This window comes from Cololabis saira, chromosome 20 (genome assembly GCF_033807715.1).
Source record: "Cololabis saira isolate AMF1-May2022 chromosome 20, fColSai1.1, whole genome shotgun sequence".
Lineage (NCBI taxonomy): Eukaryota > Metazoa > Chordata > Actinopteri > Beloniformes > Belonidae > Cololabis > Cololabis saira.
In genome coordinates, this window is record NC_084606.1 from 12588414 (window position 1) to 12603588 (window position 15175).

Here is a 15175-nt window from a genome sequence, read left to right on the forward strand (position 1 = left end):
AACAAAAAGTGCGTAAAATGGAAAGGAAGTGGTACTCTTCTAAGTCTGTATACTCCTATCGTGAATGCAAAGATAATCTAATTGTACACTATATAAAAAAGCCATCCGTAAAGCTAGAACAGCTTATTATTCATCGTTGATGGAGGATAACAAAAGTAACCCACGTTTTCTGTTCAGCACTGTAGCCAGGCTGACAAAGAGTCACAACTCTGTTGAGCCGTGCATTCCTGCAGCTGTGAAGACTTTATGGGTTTCTTTAACAGTAAAATCATCAGAATTAGAGAAGATATCAACCAGTCGGTTGTGGGCATTTCTTCAGCTTTAGCGACTTCCTTAGGCTCTGACACGACTCTAGACTGTTTTGATCCAGTACACCTCCCTGAGCTGACCTCACTCGTCAATAGAGCTAAATCAACCACGTGTATGTTAGACCCCAACCCCACTCGACTATTCAAAAATATTTTTTCTCTTATTTGCACGACCGTCCCCCCTTATGATCCAGGTCCTGGTCCAGGTTTCTCCCCTCCTAAAGGGAGTTTTTCTTGCCACTGTTTGGCTTAAGGTTTTTCTGCCACTAGGGGAGTTTTTACCTGCCATTGTTTATGTAATGTTTTTGATCGGGGGTCATGTTCTGGTCTCTGGAAAGATCCTAGACTAGACCACTTCTGTTGTAATAGATGCTAGATAAATAAAATTGAATTGAATCACTGAGGGCTCACCATGACAATGCTCTGGAACTGTTGCGGCACCAGCCTGTCGGTTGCCCTTTATATTTAGCAGATATATAAGCAGCGTAACACAAAAGCCAACAGTTGTGTGTGAATGTCTGATTTAATGAGAATAAAATACAACAGCAGGGTTTTTTGATGCCAGTAGCAACCATGGTGAATTATTTTATCTGTGGAGACAGAACAACTGCCAGGTGCTACAGTACGTTCTAAAGAACATGCGTTAATGGGAGGAGCAGAGATGTGGGTTGTATGATACATTTGCCAAATCTTCCCTACCAATGACAAACAGCTTATTTTGCTCTTGCTATTGACTCTTGTTTTGAGATTTTGGTACCCCAAGAAAGACCATTTCTTCACCCTGTCAGCACTTATGTATCGTGGGCTGTCTTCTACAAAATTGCAGGCAAGGTTTGTATGATATGGCAGACGGCTCTCTGCCTAGACAATCCTGAACAGACTGCATGCAGCCAATCTCCGGTCTCACAGGGCAGCCAGGAGGTCCACCATCACTGCCCTTCACTGTCAGGCCTATTTGCACCGGAGTCAGCAACACGTGCACTGGAACCTGAACATGTGGAGGAATGTTCTGTTCAGCAATGAGTCCAGGCAGTTGAAGTGTTGAGTCAAAGTGTAAAGAAGACTTGGAGAACTCTATTTTGATTGCTGCACCGATAGATCTTTTGGTGGAGGCAGTGTGGTGGTGTTGGGTAGCATCTCCCTCACTGGGAAAAATTAGGCTTACAATCATTGGAAGAAATCTCAGTGCAGAGAGATATTGAGATGAGACTCTGCAATCCCATATCTCCACAGTGACAACCACATTGGCTGTCTTGCCACAAATGCTGGTTGAAGAATGGGATCCATCCCACGGCAGTGTGTGACCAGGCTTGTGACCAGCATGAGGCTGTTGTGATTGTGTACGGTTCTTCCACACATTACTAAGGCTCCTGTTCGTTAAATGGATCGATTGTTAAATTTCGAATATGTGTTTAGTTTTTAACATTTATTAAAACAAGTTCCTTGACAGAGAATTTTACACAGTGTGTCAGACATATACAATGACCGAGTAGACCTAAATGAAATAAAGCAAAAATAAGTAGACACAGGATAAGATGAAGGGGTATCTTCCAAATATCAATATCATAACTATCACATTCAATTGGATCTATCAAACTGAGTTATCATCTTACATTCATTCAGTTAGGTACTTTATGACAGGTGTCCACTTCTCTAAATACAAGTCCATCCGGAGTCGTGAACGTGCGGTTATGCTTTCCATACAGTTCACGGCTTTAAGTCTTTGAGTCCATTGGTGTAAGGTCGGCGGATGACGTTTAAGCCTGTTCACAGTGGGCAGTTTTGTGGGCAATTATCATGTGTTTTTTTTTTCAAACTTCAATTGTCCAATCGATCAAACTTGCCCAGTCACATAGATTCTCAGTTATGCGTTTCATCCCAAATCAATTGGGCCAAATGGACAGCCAGCCAGGCCCAGGAAGCCGCTCTTGATCTGCCATCACTCACAGTGGTACTATTAGTCTATGCATTAGACCATTAGTAACATTAAATGTAACACAATAAACCTAAGTATATCAGTAGGCGTTTCTTTAAGTACTTCTGAGCCTGTATACTACAACTGGCCACCACTATGGAAAATTTTTGGAGGCGCCCCTGGTTTTAGGCTGGAGACCAGCCTGAGGAGGACGTGCCAGGCTGGTGTATGGTTTGTTTATGTAATAATTGTTCAGGGGTCATGTTCTGGGTCTCTGGAAAGTGCCTACAGACAACTTCCGTTGTAATAGACGCTATATAAATAAAATTGAATTGAATTGAATGTGGAGGAGGTGTCAGGGCTGGCGTTAAATGGGTCGATTGTTAAAGGGGACCTATTATGAAAAACACGTTTTCTCTTGCTTTAACATATATAAAATGGTCTCCCCTCAGCCTGCCAACTCAGAGAAGGAGGAAAGCAACCAAATTCTGCAGTGTCTGTACAGCCGCCCGGATGAGCCATCTAGTGTGATGTGGCTTCTACGAGCTGTTCAGATTCTGCTCCCTTTCGTTACGTAACGAAAATGCGATTTACATAGGTTGGCCTCCAATGCGTGAAACCATGCCCTCAACTAACTCCACCCAAGCCCCCGGTCTCGCACTCAGAAGGCACGCCGATTTTTTCCAGTGGCCAGCCGCGGTACTGCAACAAAAAATCCCATGGGGCCCAAAAAGCTTTTTTCCCATAGACCGCAATAGTAAAAGAGAAGCCTCTAAAACTGTTCACAGGACACCTCCAGCTGTAATCACCGTCAATTACTAATCTTTGTATTCTATATTTTTAAGTCATGGACTTTATATCCGTCAAAAATGTTTTCTAACGGCCAAAAAAGTCAAAGAAAAGTCTCTTTCTGGGCGTGACGTCACGGCTGACGTCACGGCCGTGTCCATGCATTCCATGGATGTATTATATTAATATATATTATATAATTATATTATATTAATACATTAATAATATATGTAATACTATACATGTAATAATATACATTAATTAATATATTATATTAATACATATTATATTAATACTCCCCTTAACGCGGAAGTAAACCCGGAAGTCCAGAAGTTTTTTCGGCTTCTGCGCTAGGTGAGCAATTTACATTGAAATGAACGGCGGCCATTTTCCTGTCTCGCATCCAGTTATTTTAAAAGATCCATGACTCCGCCGGCCGGAGCTTCCGCCATTTTTCGTTCATTCAGGCAGCCAATCAGCACAGAGCCTCATTACCATAGCCCCGCCCACTCAGAATCCCACATAGATAATGAGGTTAGAGAATGGGACGACAAAGACATGGCTCAGAGGCTGAATTTCTAATTTATTTAGCAAAAACAATCAAAAGCTTGTTTTTAAGACATTCAAGGCCTGTTTAAAATAGGTATTAGATGCCATAATAGGTCCCCTTTAAAATGCTTGCATCTCCTCTCCTCCCTCTGTATGAGGCGACTGGCCCTTTAAGGGAGGAAGGAGACAGGATGAGCCCACACCTAAACACCCCCACCCTCCTCCCTGCCTCCACAAACACATTGTTCTCCCGGCGAGGAGCCGCTCCAGCCAGCTGACGCCGATACCGGGACCACCGGCACCACCGGCACCAGCGGGACCACCGGGATCCACTGAGACCCCGCTGATCACCGGCACCGCCGGGATCTGATCACCCCGACCAGAGCGGAGCCCCGGCGGACGGACCCGCTCCCTGCCGGGCTGCGGACCGACGGACGGGCTCTCCTCCTCCGATGGACCCGCAGGTTCCTCCTCCGTGAGGAGACCCGGGTCTGGAGGACTATGCGCGGGGGCACGCACCGCGGGAGCGAGCGGCGTGTGCGTGATCAGGTGAGCGACAGAACAAAGACGACAGCAACTTCTTCCTCCTCCTCTCTCCGCGCAGCGCGGATGCTGCCACATCTGTTGTCACGGCAACCATCTGACAGGCTGACGTCATGAGGAGAGGATGCGGGTGGGGGGGTCGGTCTCGGTCTCGGTTCTGGCAAACGTCCAGCTCGGACTTGTGGTTGCGGTTCTGGTCCAGTTTGACACCCCAGATCCCCTGCTCACCTGTGGACAGGTGTAACGGTCTCACACCTGATTGGCTGCCCCCTTAAAATACGGAATTGTTCCGTATTTGGGAATTAAAAGTTGCATTCCGTATTGAACCAATACGGACACATATTATGCTCTTGATGTAATAATATACAGGTGAAGGTCGGAAAATGTGAATATATTGCAAAACTTAATTCTTAGTAAATTCAACTAAAGGTGAAACAAATATATTATTTCCCACTACATTCAAAGTGAGATATTTCAAGCCTTTATTTGTTATAATTTTGGTGATTATGGCTCACAGTTTATGAAAACCCCAAATGAAAAAATCTCTATATTATGAAATCAATAAACTATTCAATCATCAAAAATAACAAATAAAGGTTTAACATATCTTGCTTTGCGTGTAATGAGACTATGATATATATTAGTTTCACCTTTTAAGTTGAATTATTGAAATAAATTAACTTTTACACCATATTCTAATGTTCCGACCTTCACCTGTAGGTTATATTCTACATCTGGGCTGATGGACGTACACATCTCGGGAGGGTATTTCAGTTGCTAGTATGGTTGGATGTCTGTACAGTCATGCAAGTTAAATGCTATTAAAGCACTTTAAACTTTAAATCAAAGCATTTAGTTTTTTCATATAAAATAAATACATTTCTATGCAGTTTAGAGGTTTTGGGGATGTCCCTTTTTTGGGGTCTGCGTTGCTGAAATCGGAGCGTCCCTTATTTCTATTTCTGAAAGGTGGCAACCCTAGATCTGGGGGTCACGTGACCCGCCGCTGTCATAGTCCTGAGTGACCAGTTATAGTCTCTGACCTCTGACCTCCCTCTGGGTTTAAATCTGCTCCGACTGCTTGATAAAACATGTGTTTATATAAACACAGATGTGTGTCGACAACCAGGTTTATTTATCTGAACTACTGTAATTTCTCTGGAATTAATTAACCCGGTTTGTGTGGAAGCATGAGACTTTAAGTGATCCGGTGGTCAACAGGAAAGAGCTGGAGGAAGCCGGCTTCCACACACACACACACACACACACACACACACACACACACACACACACACACACACACACACACACACACACACACACACACACACACACGGCAGCTTTTGTTCCTGACTGTGTCCCAGTTTCTTTGTTTGACGGCTTAAAAAAAATTCAATCCTGTTTTTTCCTCTTAAAAAAACATGTAACTGTTCCTTTTTATTTAGACTGGACCTGTACTGGTAACACTGGACCTGTACTGGTTATACTGGACCTGTACTGGTTATACTGGACCTGTACTGGTTATACTGGACCTGTACTGGTTATACTGGACCTGTACTGGTTACACTGGACCTGTACTGGTTAGCCTACATTATTACGGCTTAAACTAGACCTATACTGGTTAGACTGGGCCTGTACTGGTTAAAATGGACCTGTACTGGTTAGACTGGGCCTGTACTGGTTACACTGGACCTGTACTGGTTAAAATGGACCTGTACTGGTTGGACTGCAGAAAATAAAGCAGTTAAAAGACTGAGGCTAGTTTTTTCCACAAAGTGCTGTGTTTTGTCCCACTTCTTGTCCAGTGAGTAGTGACGTGGTGACGTTTCTTATCGTTATCCTTCATGTGAGGTTGGATTTAACTCAGTCCTGTGAAGAAGAACCTGGTGTTTTTTATATGACAAACTTATCAGGGTGTTTGCTCTTTTTCTCCTGACTGCTGTGTTCTGAACAAGTTCATGAAAACGTTGTTTAATCAATCTTAATATAGTGATCTGAAAGATCCTGAAGGAAAGAGATAAACCGGAAGAAGAACCAAGCTCACCTGTGTCCACGTGTCCGTCTCTGTCCAGGTAGCCCAGTGTTGTCCTGAGGTGCAGCTTCTGACTGCTAATTGAAATGGTCCCCCGGCCATCGTCAGGGGAGCTGTGGGGGCTCCACCTGATGCCCCCCCGGATCCTGGTGGACTGCTGCCTCCCCAACGGTTCGATTCTATTCTATTCTATTTATTGTTGTTTGCATGTATGCATGTATGCATGCACAACCTCAATTCCAATGAAGTTGTGACGCAGTGTAAAATGTGAATAAAACATAATACAACCATTTTAAATCTCATAACTCCATATTTTATTCCTTATGAAAAGGTATTAGGGTTAGGGGTTTTAGGGGTTACAGGGTTTTTAGGGTTAACGGTTACAGGTAGGGCTGGGCGATATGGACCAAAAGTCATATCTCGATATTTTCTAGCTGAATGGCGATACTCGATATATATCTCGATATTTTTTCTGTGCCTTAATTGGGGTTTCCCCCAAAGCATTATAGCATAGCATCTCTGTTAGCTTCATTTTTTTCTGAGGCAAACCCTTAAAAAAACAGTCAGTTTTAATACAATGCCTCGTGCCAAATGTCACATGTTCCTTTATTAACAGAGGTCTGCACAATATCAAAATGTATAAAACAAATTAAATAAAAATAAACTGCCTGCATATATAGAATAAAAATGCTTCTTGAATAATAGAAAACAAATATCCCTTTCCTGCATAACAATTAAATTAAAATACACTGCAATTAATACAATGTAGACAGTAACAGGCAGACTTTTCCACTGAGGTTGACAGTTGTGCAAATAACAAAACATTTGTGCAAATCTCAAATGAAACATTCAAGTCAATTTGTCACAAAATAAGCTATATCAAAATCATTAAAAAAAAGTTTAAAAAAAATTTAAAAAAATCGATATAAACGATATTGTCTCGTACCATATCGCGTTTGAAAATATATCGATATATATTAAAATCTCGATATATTGCCCAGCCCTAGTTACAGGGTGTTTAGAGGTACAAGGTTTTAGGCTTACAGGGTTGACTGGACACGGAAGGATACGTGCGAATATCACTTTCGGAGTGAAAAGCATAAACGTTACAACACAAAGAGGCTGACGATCATGTACTTTAACAGCGACGTCTGTAATAATTTTGTATTACAGTAGGACGCTGTCTCCTCGCGTGGTCCGGCTTTTAGTGACCCCTCTTGGAGCATTTTCTCCAAAGAAAAGTTAATTTAGTTCAGGAGTTTTCAAAACCAGCACTTTGTTAACGCTACCGCTACTCTTCGACGCCATGTTCATGGTTTGATAGTTTCACACCACGTGCATGTGTAAATTAAATGACGTGACTACTGGGATTAAAGTTCACCGGGCGAAAATGTAATGATGAAAAAAAGTCGATCTTTAGACATACAGTACGAATCGATATTCAGGAATTAATATGAGAATCGATTTAGAATCGGAAAATCGATTTTTTTTTCAACACAGGCCTAGTTAGGGGTTACAGGGTGTTTGGAGTTATAGGGTTTTAGGCTTAGAGTTTTAGGGTTACAGGGTTTTAGCGTTACAGGGCTTTAGGGTTACAGGGTGTGGGGGTTAGGGGTTACAGGGTTTTAGGGTTACAGGGTGTGGGGGGTTAGGGGTTACGATTGTTTTGTCATTTAATGAAAATTTCTTATTTTGAATTGGATAGCAGTAAAACCTGTAAAACGGAACACGTGATCTCTATCAGTTGCTGAATTTATGTGTGTGTGCGTGTGCGTGTGCGTGCGCGTGTGTGTGTGTTTGTGTGTGTGTGTGTGTGTGTTGCGTGCTGCTGGGTCAGGGATGATGGTGAGCCTGGAGTGTCTCCGAGAAACTCCTCTCCTCAGCATCAAGCAGCAGCTCTTCACGGAGGCCAGGAAGTATCCGCTCTACCACCTGCTGCAGGTACGCTGCTCTGATCCCCACCTCCTCCACCCTACACAGAACTCTGACTCGCTCCCCACCCTGACCATAACTCTCTCTGATTGGCCAGGAGGAGTCATGCTACATCTTTGTGGGCGTGAACCAGGAGGCCGAGCGGGAGGAGTTTTATGATGAAACCCGGCGCCTGTGTGACCTTCGACTGTTCCACCCGATCCTGAAGGTCATCGAGCCGCTGGGAAACAGGGAGGAAAAGATCCTGAACAGGGAGATCGGTGAGATCCACCGCCCCGTGACACTGACTACGTTTACATGCAGTCAAAATTCGGGTTAAGGTCAATATTCCGGTTACTGAAACATTCGGAATAATCGGTTTACATGCGTGAGCAAACAGGGTTATCCCTGTATACATGATAATTAATCATTTGGGATATCTGGATCAAACCAGCAACGCACGGAGAACGTGATGACGCAATTCCGATCATTTCCGCTTCTTCTTCCTGTATCCAAATCCAAAACAACAACAATAACAGCAGCACGGTGGATAATGAACAGCCCAGTAGAAGTCGTTTTGTTTCTTGGCCCTGTAGTTCGCCTTTTTCAGCGTCTTCCAGCGGAGCTTGATCTGGTCTGGCCTTCGTACAAATCCTGCTTCGCACAACTTTTCGCTCACCTTTTTGTAAATCTGGCTATCCCGGTACTTTCTACCGTCTACAAATGCCAAAATGTTCATATCCTTCATTACATTTATGAAGTGATTAGTCTCCTCCTGGTCTTGCGTTTCGCCATGTTTAGAAGAACTTCCTGGACTCAAAACAGCAAGATTCCTCACGAGAAGAACATGCGCAGAAAACAAATTCATGTTCCGTTTGATCGGGATATTCCGTTAGGCGTTTACATGACCAAATATTCGGGTAGAAAAGCAGTAACCCAGGAGTCATATTCAGGTTTTAAAAACCAGAATATGAGCAAATTCCAGTTATTCAAAGGGGTTATTGGTGTTTACATGGCCGTGCGCAACCGGGTTATTTCTAATATTCCGGTTAGAAAAGGGTTATTGACTGCATGTAAACGATAGTCACTGTTCACATGACAGCCCCTCCCCACACACACTAACGCCGCCTCCTCCGCAGGGTTTGCAATTGGGATGCCGGTCTGCGAGTTCGAAATGATGAAGGACCCAGAGATCCAGGACTTCCGTCGCTCCATTCTGAGCGTGTGCAGAGAGGCCATGGAGGAGCGGGAGGGAGGCGGCGCCCACAGCCAGGCGCTCTACGTGTACCCCCCTAACGTGGAGTCCAGTCCCCACCTGCCCCCACACATCTACAGCAAGCTGGACAAAGGTGAGACTGAGTTGAGACTAGGGCTGGGGATCCATTCAAATGTTAAGAATCGATTTGATTCTGATTCTTAAGATTCAGAATTGATTATCACGCTTTGACTCGATTCGATTCAATTCCGATATTGATTTGGGTTAGTTTTATTAAAAATGTTTTTTGAGCTGTTGCATGAATTATATGACTGTGTAGTTATGCAACATATTAATACTAGTATTATATTGAGATTCAACAGCAAGTATTGGCAGCTAATGATGCTGTAAGGACCAATCACCTCCCAGAATGCTGATAGAACTGCTTTCAGAAACATCATGTGGCAGAATTATCAAACAGATCCAGAAAAGCAAACAGAGATAGGGCCGTATGAAATCGCTTTTAGTTTTTCCCATATTTGAGAATTTGGTTTTTAGCATTTTATGCAAATGTAACCCCAAGACAGTATATAAAGAAGAGATATAGACAATTCATGCAATTATAACTGAAAACGTATTTAAACGCGAAAACACGGCACTAGTTATGCTCGTATCCAACAAAACATTCCTTTTTTGGGCAAAGACAAAAAAATACCAAAAGTTGTAATGCAATGATGAAAAAAAAAAAATCGATCTTTAGACATATGAATTTATTTTTAGGAATTAATATGAGAATCGATTTAGAATTGCAAAATCGATTCTAAATCTAATCTAAACTGTCTGACTCTCTACCTGTCTGACTCCATACATGTTTGACTCCTTAGCTCTTGACTCTGTACCTGACTGTATACCCGTCTGACTCTCTACCCGTCTGACTACTGATAATGCACCTGTTTGTCTTTAGGGCGGCTGATTGTGACCATCTGGGTCATTGTGTCGCCTTCTAACTCCAAACAGAAGTACACCTTGAAGGTAAAGTTTTAACAGCTATATATTACTTTCTGCCATCTCTTATGCCTCATATAATGGCATAGAGCTTTCAGGAGTTCCTTTCCTGACAGGAGGTGATTTCTGCCTCCAACTCGGGCCATGAATTCTGTGTAACTGTAGAGTAGGGAGTACGGTTACCTGACTGCAGAGAATAAACAGAATCAGTGTGCTAATCACGTTTGTTTGTGTACAGGTGACTCATGACAGCTTACCTGAACAGCTGATTGCTGAGTCCATCAGGAAGAAAAGCCGGTCCATGCACTTGTCACCTCAGCAGCTCCGCCTTTGTGTGCAAGAGTACCAAGGCCAGTACATTCTCAAGGTACACCTGTTCATTTTAGGAAGGGATTAGATGGTATTGCAATGACCTCCAGTACTACCGTCCGAAACCTTTGAGTTATTTTGATTGGATATATGGTTTAAACAGCATATTAATCAGGTTTGTAAAACAGTGTTTTTCCATCTACATAGTATCACAAAGATTAGGAACATCCTCTCCCAGAGTGATGATGAAAAACTAATTCATGCGTTTGTATCTTTTAGACTAGATTACTGTAATGTGTTATTAGCAGGATGTCCAAGTAATTCGCTGTATATCCTCCAGCTAATCCAGAATGCAGCAGCGCTAGTGCTGACAAGAATCAGTAGGAGAGACCACGTCTCTCAAGTGTTAGCGTCGCTCCATTGGTCCCCATAAAATGTAGATTTGGAGGACAGTCTTCTGTTACCAGGAACCGTTACTGGAACCAACTTCCAATCTGGTTTAAGGAGGCTGACACCACCTCCACCTTTAAAACCAAACTTAAAACCTTTCTGTTTAGTAAAGCCTATGTAAGTGTTTAATAAACCTCTAGTTAGTGTTTAATAAACCTCTAATTAGTGTTTAGTAAACCTCTAGTTAGTGTTTAGTAAACCTCTAGTTAGTGTTAGTAAACCTCTAGTTAGTGTTTAGTAAACCTCTAGTTAGTGTTAGTAAACCTCTAGTAAGTGTTTAGTAAACCTCTAGTTAGTGTTAATAAACCTCTAGTTAGTGTAACTCTAGCGTGTTAGGGCAGTGGTTCCCAACCTTTTCTAACTCAGGGCCCACTTTAATGTCTCAAAAATGTTCGCGGCCCACCTCCGAACTTTTTAATTCCCCCTGTTGCTAGCTAGCTATCCATCTTTATACTCCAGTTTCAGGTATCAGCATCAAATGTAAATAAGTCAAGTGCAATGCAGTCCCGCTGCAAAGTGGTCCGACCGATAACAACAAAAGTTCCTATCGCTGATTTGCTTGTCACATGTCTAATACTTGAAGGAAAACAAAACAAAATAATGAAATGAATATTTAAACATTTTTAATATCATTTTAAACATAACTGAGTTTTAACATTTAAAACATTATTCTGTATATTTTTATATAATTATATTCCCCCCCCACAAAAATATACTTTTTTGGAAATGATTTGGCGGCCCACTTGCAATACCTCCGCGGACCACCAGGGGGCCGCGGCCCACAGGTTGGGAATCACTGTGTTAAGGCCAGTAGTCGTAGCTGCAGCTGCAGGACCAGACTAGAGCAGCTGGTCTGAAACAGTTTCATCCTGGATATGCTGCTATAAGGCGCGTTTCCACTAGCAGGAGTTCAGGGTTAATCTGCTGGGCAGGAACCTTTAAAAGGGCCTACCGTCTCCTCTGCACCTTCAGCTGGAGTGTTTCCACAGAAGAACCTTTGACTGAAAAAATACCGCTGCCAACCACCAGGTGGCGGTCATGTACATTTTGTGCTGTTCACAAATGTTCAGCAGAAGAATGAAAAGAAGAAAAATCACCTAAACAACAGATGCTACTTGCTTTTCTTTTGTTTGTTTAAACATACATGCAGTTGTAGCTAGTGGAAACACGCCTATAAACCTAAGCTGCAGGGGGCACAAACATGATCCACCGAGCGGTGCCCCTCACCCCTCCTTCTCTCCTCTTCTTCTCTTTCCTTTCTTCAGATCAACCCTCATTTATTAATTATAAGTATATCCTAACCATCATTGTTCTCCATTGTTCTTGTACTTTGTTGTGCTGGTCTGCCCCAGCCCCCCCTCTTTTTCTCTTCTGTGCATGTTTGCAGGCCAGAGCTTCAGGAGCTGCCACCCCCTCTGATCATCCCACTGCTTGCTTCCACCTGTCTGTATGGATGTCTGGTAGATGCCTGCTGACATCCTGGCCTGCCCCCCCCCTCTGACCACCTCAGTGTCTGCTGTCTACATCTGTTAAGTCATCCCTGTAGTGCACCAGTTTGCCATTGTGTCCAACCCACTCTTATTGGCACAACGTTCCCCCCTTATGATCCAGGTCCTGGTCAAGGTTTCTTCCTTCCTAAAGGGGAGTTTTTCTTGCCACTGTTTGGCATAAGGTTTTTCTCCCACTAAGGGAGTTTTTACCTGCCATTGTTTATGTTATGTTTATGTAATAATTGCTCGGGGGTCATGTTCTGGTCTCTGGAAAGATGCTAGAGACAATTTCTGTTGTAATAGACGCTATATAAATAAAATTGAATTGAATTGGTGTTGTTGGTAATCGGGACTGTAAAGGTTGGACTTGTTATACTAGACAATAGGTTGTGGATTGCGGTGCATGTTCAGCTATTCTCCACATCTGCTGTAGTGGTGTCTGGAGCTATTCCTGATGAAAAATCAGCCGTCAGGAAGATCTCAGAGCTTGTCTCACAGGACCTGAGTCTGTGGAGTTCATTGTACGCTTGGTTCGTCCCGGCTTACCTGCTCATCTGCTTGTCCTCTCTGTGTGGCGTCCAGGTGTGCGGCTGTGATGAGTACCTGTTGGAGAAATTTCCTCTCAGTCAGTACAAGGTAATGATCTCTGGGCTCCAACTCCTGTTGGCAGAGGGTTTCACATTCCCTGTTCTGTGTACGTTCCTTTAAATTATACTTTATTGATTTATCTATTGGTTCTTTACACTTAGCAAATATCTCACATTTTAACTTTGAGTTGGGTCAGAAATTGGAGCATAAAGTCTATAACTCTCCAACCCTACTAGTTCAAGTCTATTAAGTTTATTGAAAGTACAACACCCGTCACCTCTAGAGAAGAACTCGTCAATAATTACAACTGTTAACAGAGTTCCTGAAGTCCTCTCTGTTCTTCCGTTTTGGTTTGAATTGAATAAACCTTATTTGCTCCGGGTGGGTGGAGAAGTCCTGCCTCAGGTGGAGGAGTTCAAGTATCTCGGGATCTTGTTCACGAGTGAGGGAACGATGGAGCGTGAGATTGACAGACGGATCGGTGCAGCGTCCGCAGTAATGCGGTCGATGTACCGGACCGTCGTGGTGAAGAGGGAGCTGAGTCGAAAGGCGAAGCTCTCGATTTACCGGTCAATCTACGCCCCTACCCTCACCTATGGTCATGAACTTTGGGTAGTGACCGAAAGGACAAGATCGCGGATACAAGCGGCCGAGATGAGTTTCCTCCGCAGGGTGGCTGGACGATCCCTTAGAGATAGGGTGAGGAGTTCGGTCACCCGGGAGGAGCTCGGGGTCGAGCCGCTGCTCCTTCACATTGAGAGGAGTCAGCTGAGGTGGCTTGGGCATCTGTACCGGATGCCTCCTGGACGCCTCCCTAGGGAGGTGTTCCAGGCATGTCCCACCGGGAGGAGACCCCGGGGAAGACCCAGGACACGCTGGAGAGACTATGTCTCTCGGCTGGCCTGGGAACGCCTCGGACTCCCCCCGGAAGAGCTGGAGGAAGTGTCTGGGGTGAGGGAAGTCTGGGCATCCCTGCTGAGGCTGCTGCCCCCGCAACCCGGTAACGGATAAAGCGGAAGAAGATGACTATGACTTATTTGTTTGTGTCTTCTTTCATGTTTATTCTGGTTTACTTTATTCATTACAACCAGTGAGACACAAGTGTGAGAAATGTTTAAAAGTTTTATTCACACTGTTTTCATCACCATTATTGTCTCAACCTATCTCGCCGGACCCTCTACCTGTAGTATATCCGCTCGTGCATCATTGTTGGACGTCTTCCTCATCTGATGCTGGTGTCCAAAGATAGTCTTTACTCTCAGCTTCCTGCCTCTGGCTTTGTCACGCCTTCCTACAGGTAACACAGTTGTTCACATCACATCGTAGTTATGACTTCCAGGAGCAGGTACAGGTGTCCTGGTGATGGTGCTTATGTTGGTGCTTGTGTTTCAGTCGACGGACTCCTCAGCCGTCTCCGTGTCCAGGAGGAGGAGATGGTTCCCCTCCTCGTTCCCTCTGGGCTTTCAACACACTTCTGAGGATCCGACTGATCTGTGCTACCTACGTCAACGTCAACATCAGGGACATTGACAAGGTCACAGTCTAATGTCTTTCCGCGGTCTCCGCTGTGCTTTCTCAGCCTGTGCTGTCTGTCCTCCATCTCTGCTGTCTGTCTTCGATTGGGCTTCTGTCTTTCCCCTGCCTGTCCCAAGTCTCCGTTGTAAAGCTGTGTCTTCCGTCTGTGTTTGTAGGTGGTCTTAATCTATATCAAGTGGGATAGGTCCCAGTTCAGGTGGTGACCTTCTGTATTCCGGTAGGGTCAGGGCCGGCCCAAGCCTCCATCGGGCACTAAGCAAAATGTGATTTTGGGGCCCTCTATTACTGCCAATAATACTGATTATTGATCCTTCACGCACCCACTATAAACTTATTTCATGTTCTTCCCTGTCATTACAAATACACTTGTAAAACTAGATGTAAGAACTTTTTGTTCTAGATAGATTGTAATCCACAGCGATTAAGACCATGGAAGCAACAACAGATTAACAAACTTGCAGAAAAATCTTTCAATTAATATGTTACAAAGTCAGCAACTGCCCCTACTGGCCACACAGAGAAGCAGTAGATAGAAGGTCAAGAGCTGCACAGTTG

General features: G+C 43.8%; 1 protein-coding gene across 1 annotated transcript in view; it reads left to right on the top strand.

The window, feature by feature from the left end:
* The first annotated feature begins 3776 nt into the window (after nucleotides 1-3776).
* The window catches only part of zgc:158659 (uncharacterized protein LOC791141 homolog), a 29642-nt gene continuing 18243 nt past the window's right edge, over nucleotides 3777-15175 (top strand). The window contains exons 1-10 of the mRNA XM_061709781.1: nucleotides 3777-4110; nucleotides 6177-6307; nucleotides 7974-8077; nucleotides 8166-8328; nucleotides 9187-9396; nucleotides 10207-10274; nucleotides 10486-10614; nucleotides 13079-13132; nucleotides 14272-14381; nucleotides 14477-14618. Coding sequence (XP_061565765.1) covers nucleotides 6223-6307; nucleotides 7974-8077; nucleotides 8166-8328; nucleotides 9187-9396; nucleotides 10207-10274; nucleotides 10486-10614; nucleotides 13079-13132; nucleotides 14272-14381; nucleotides 14477-14618 — 1065 coding nt within the window. The 5' untranslated portion in view covers nucleotides 3777-4110; nucleotides 6177-6222. The remainder of the gene's footprint in view (nucleotides 4111-6176; nucleotides 6308-7973; nucleotides 8078-8165; nucleotides 8329-9186; nucleotides 9397-10206; nucleotides 10275-10485; nucleotides 10615-13078; nucleotides 13133-14271; nucleotides 14382-14476; nucleotides 14619-15175) is intronic.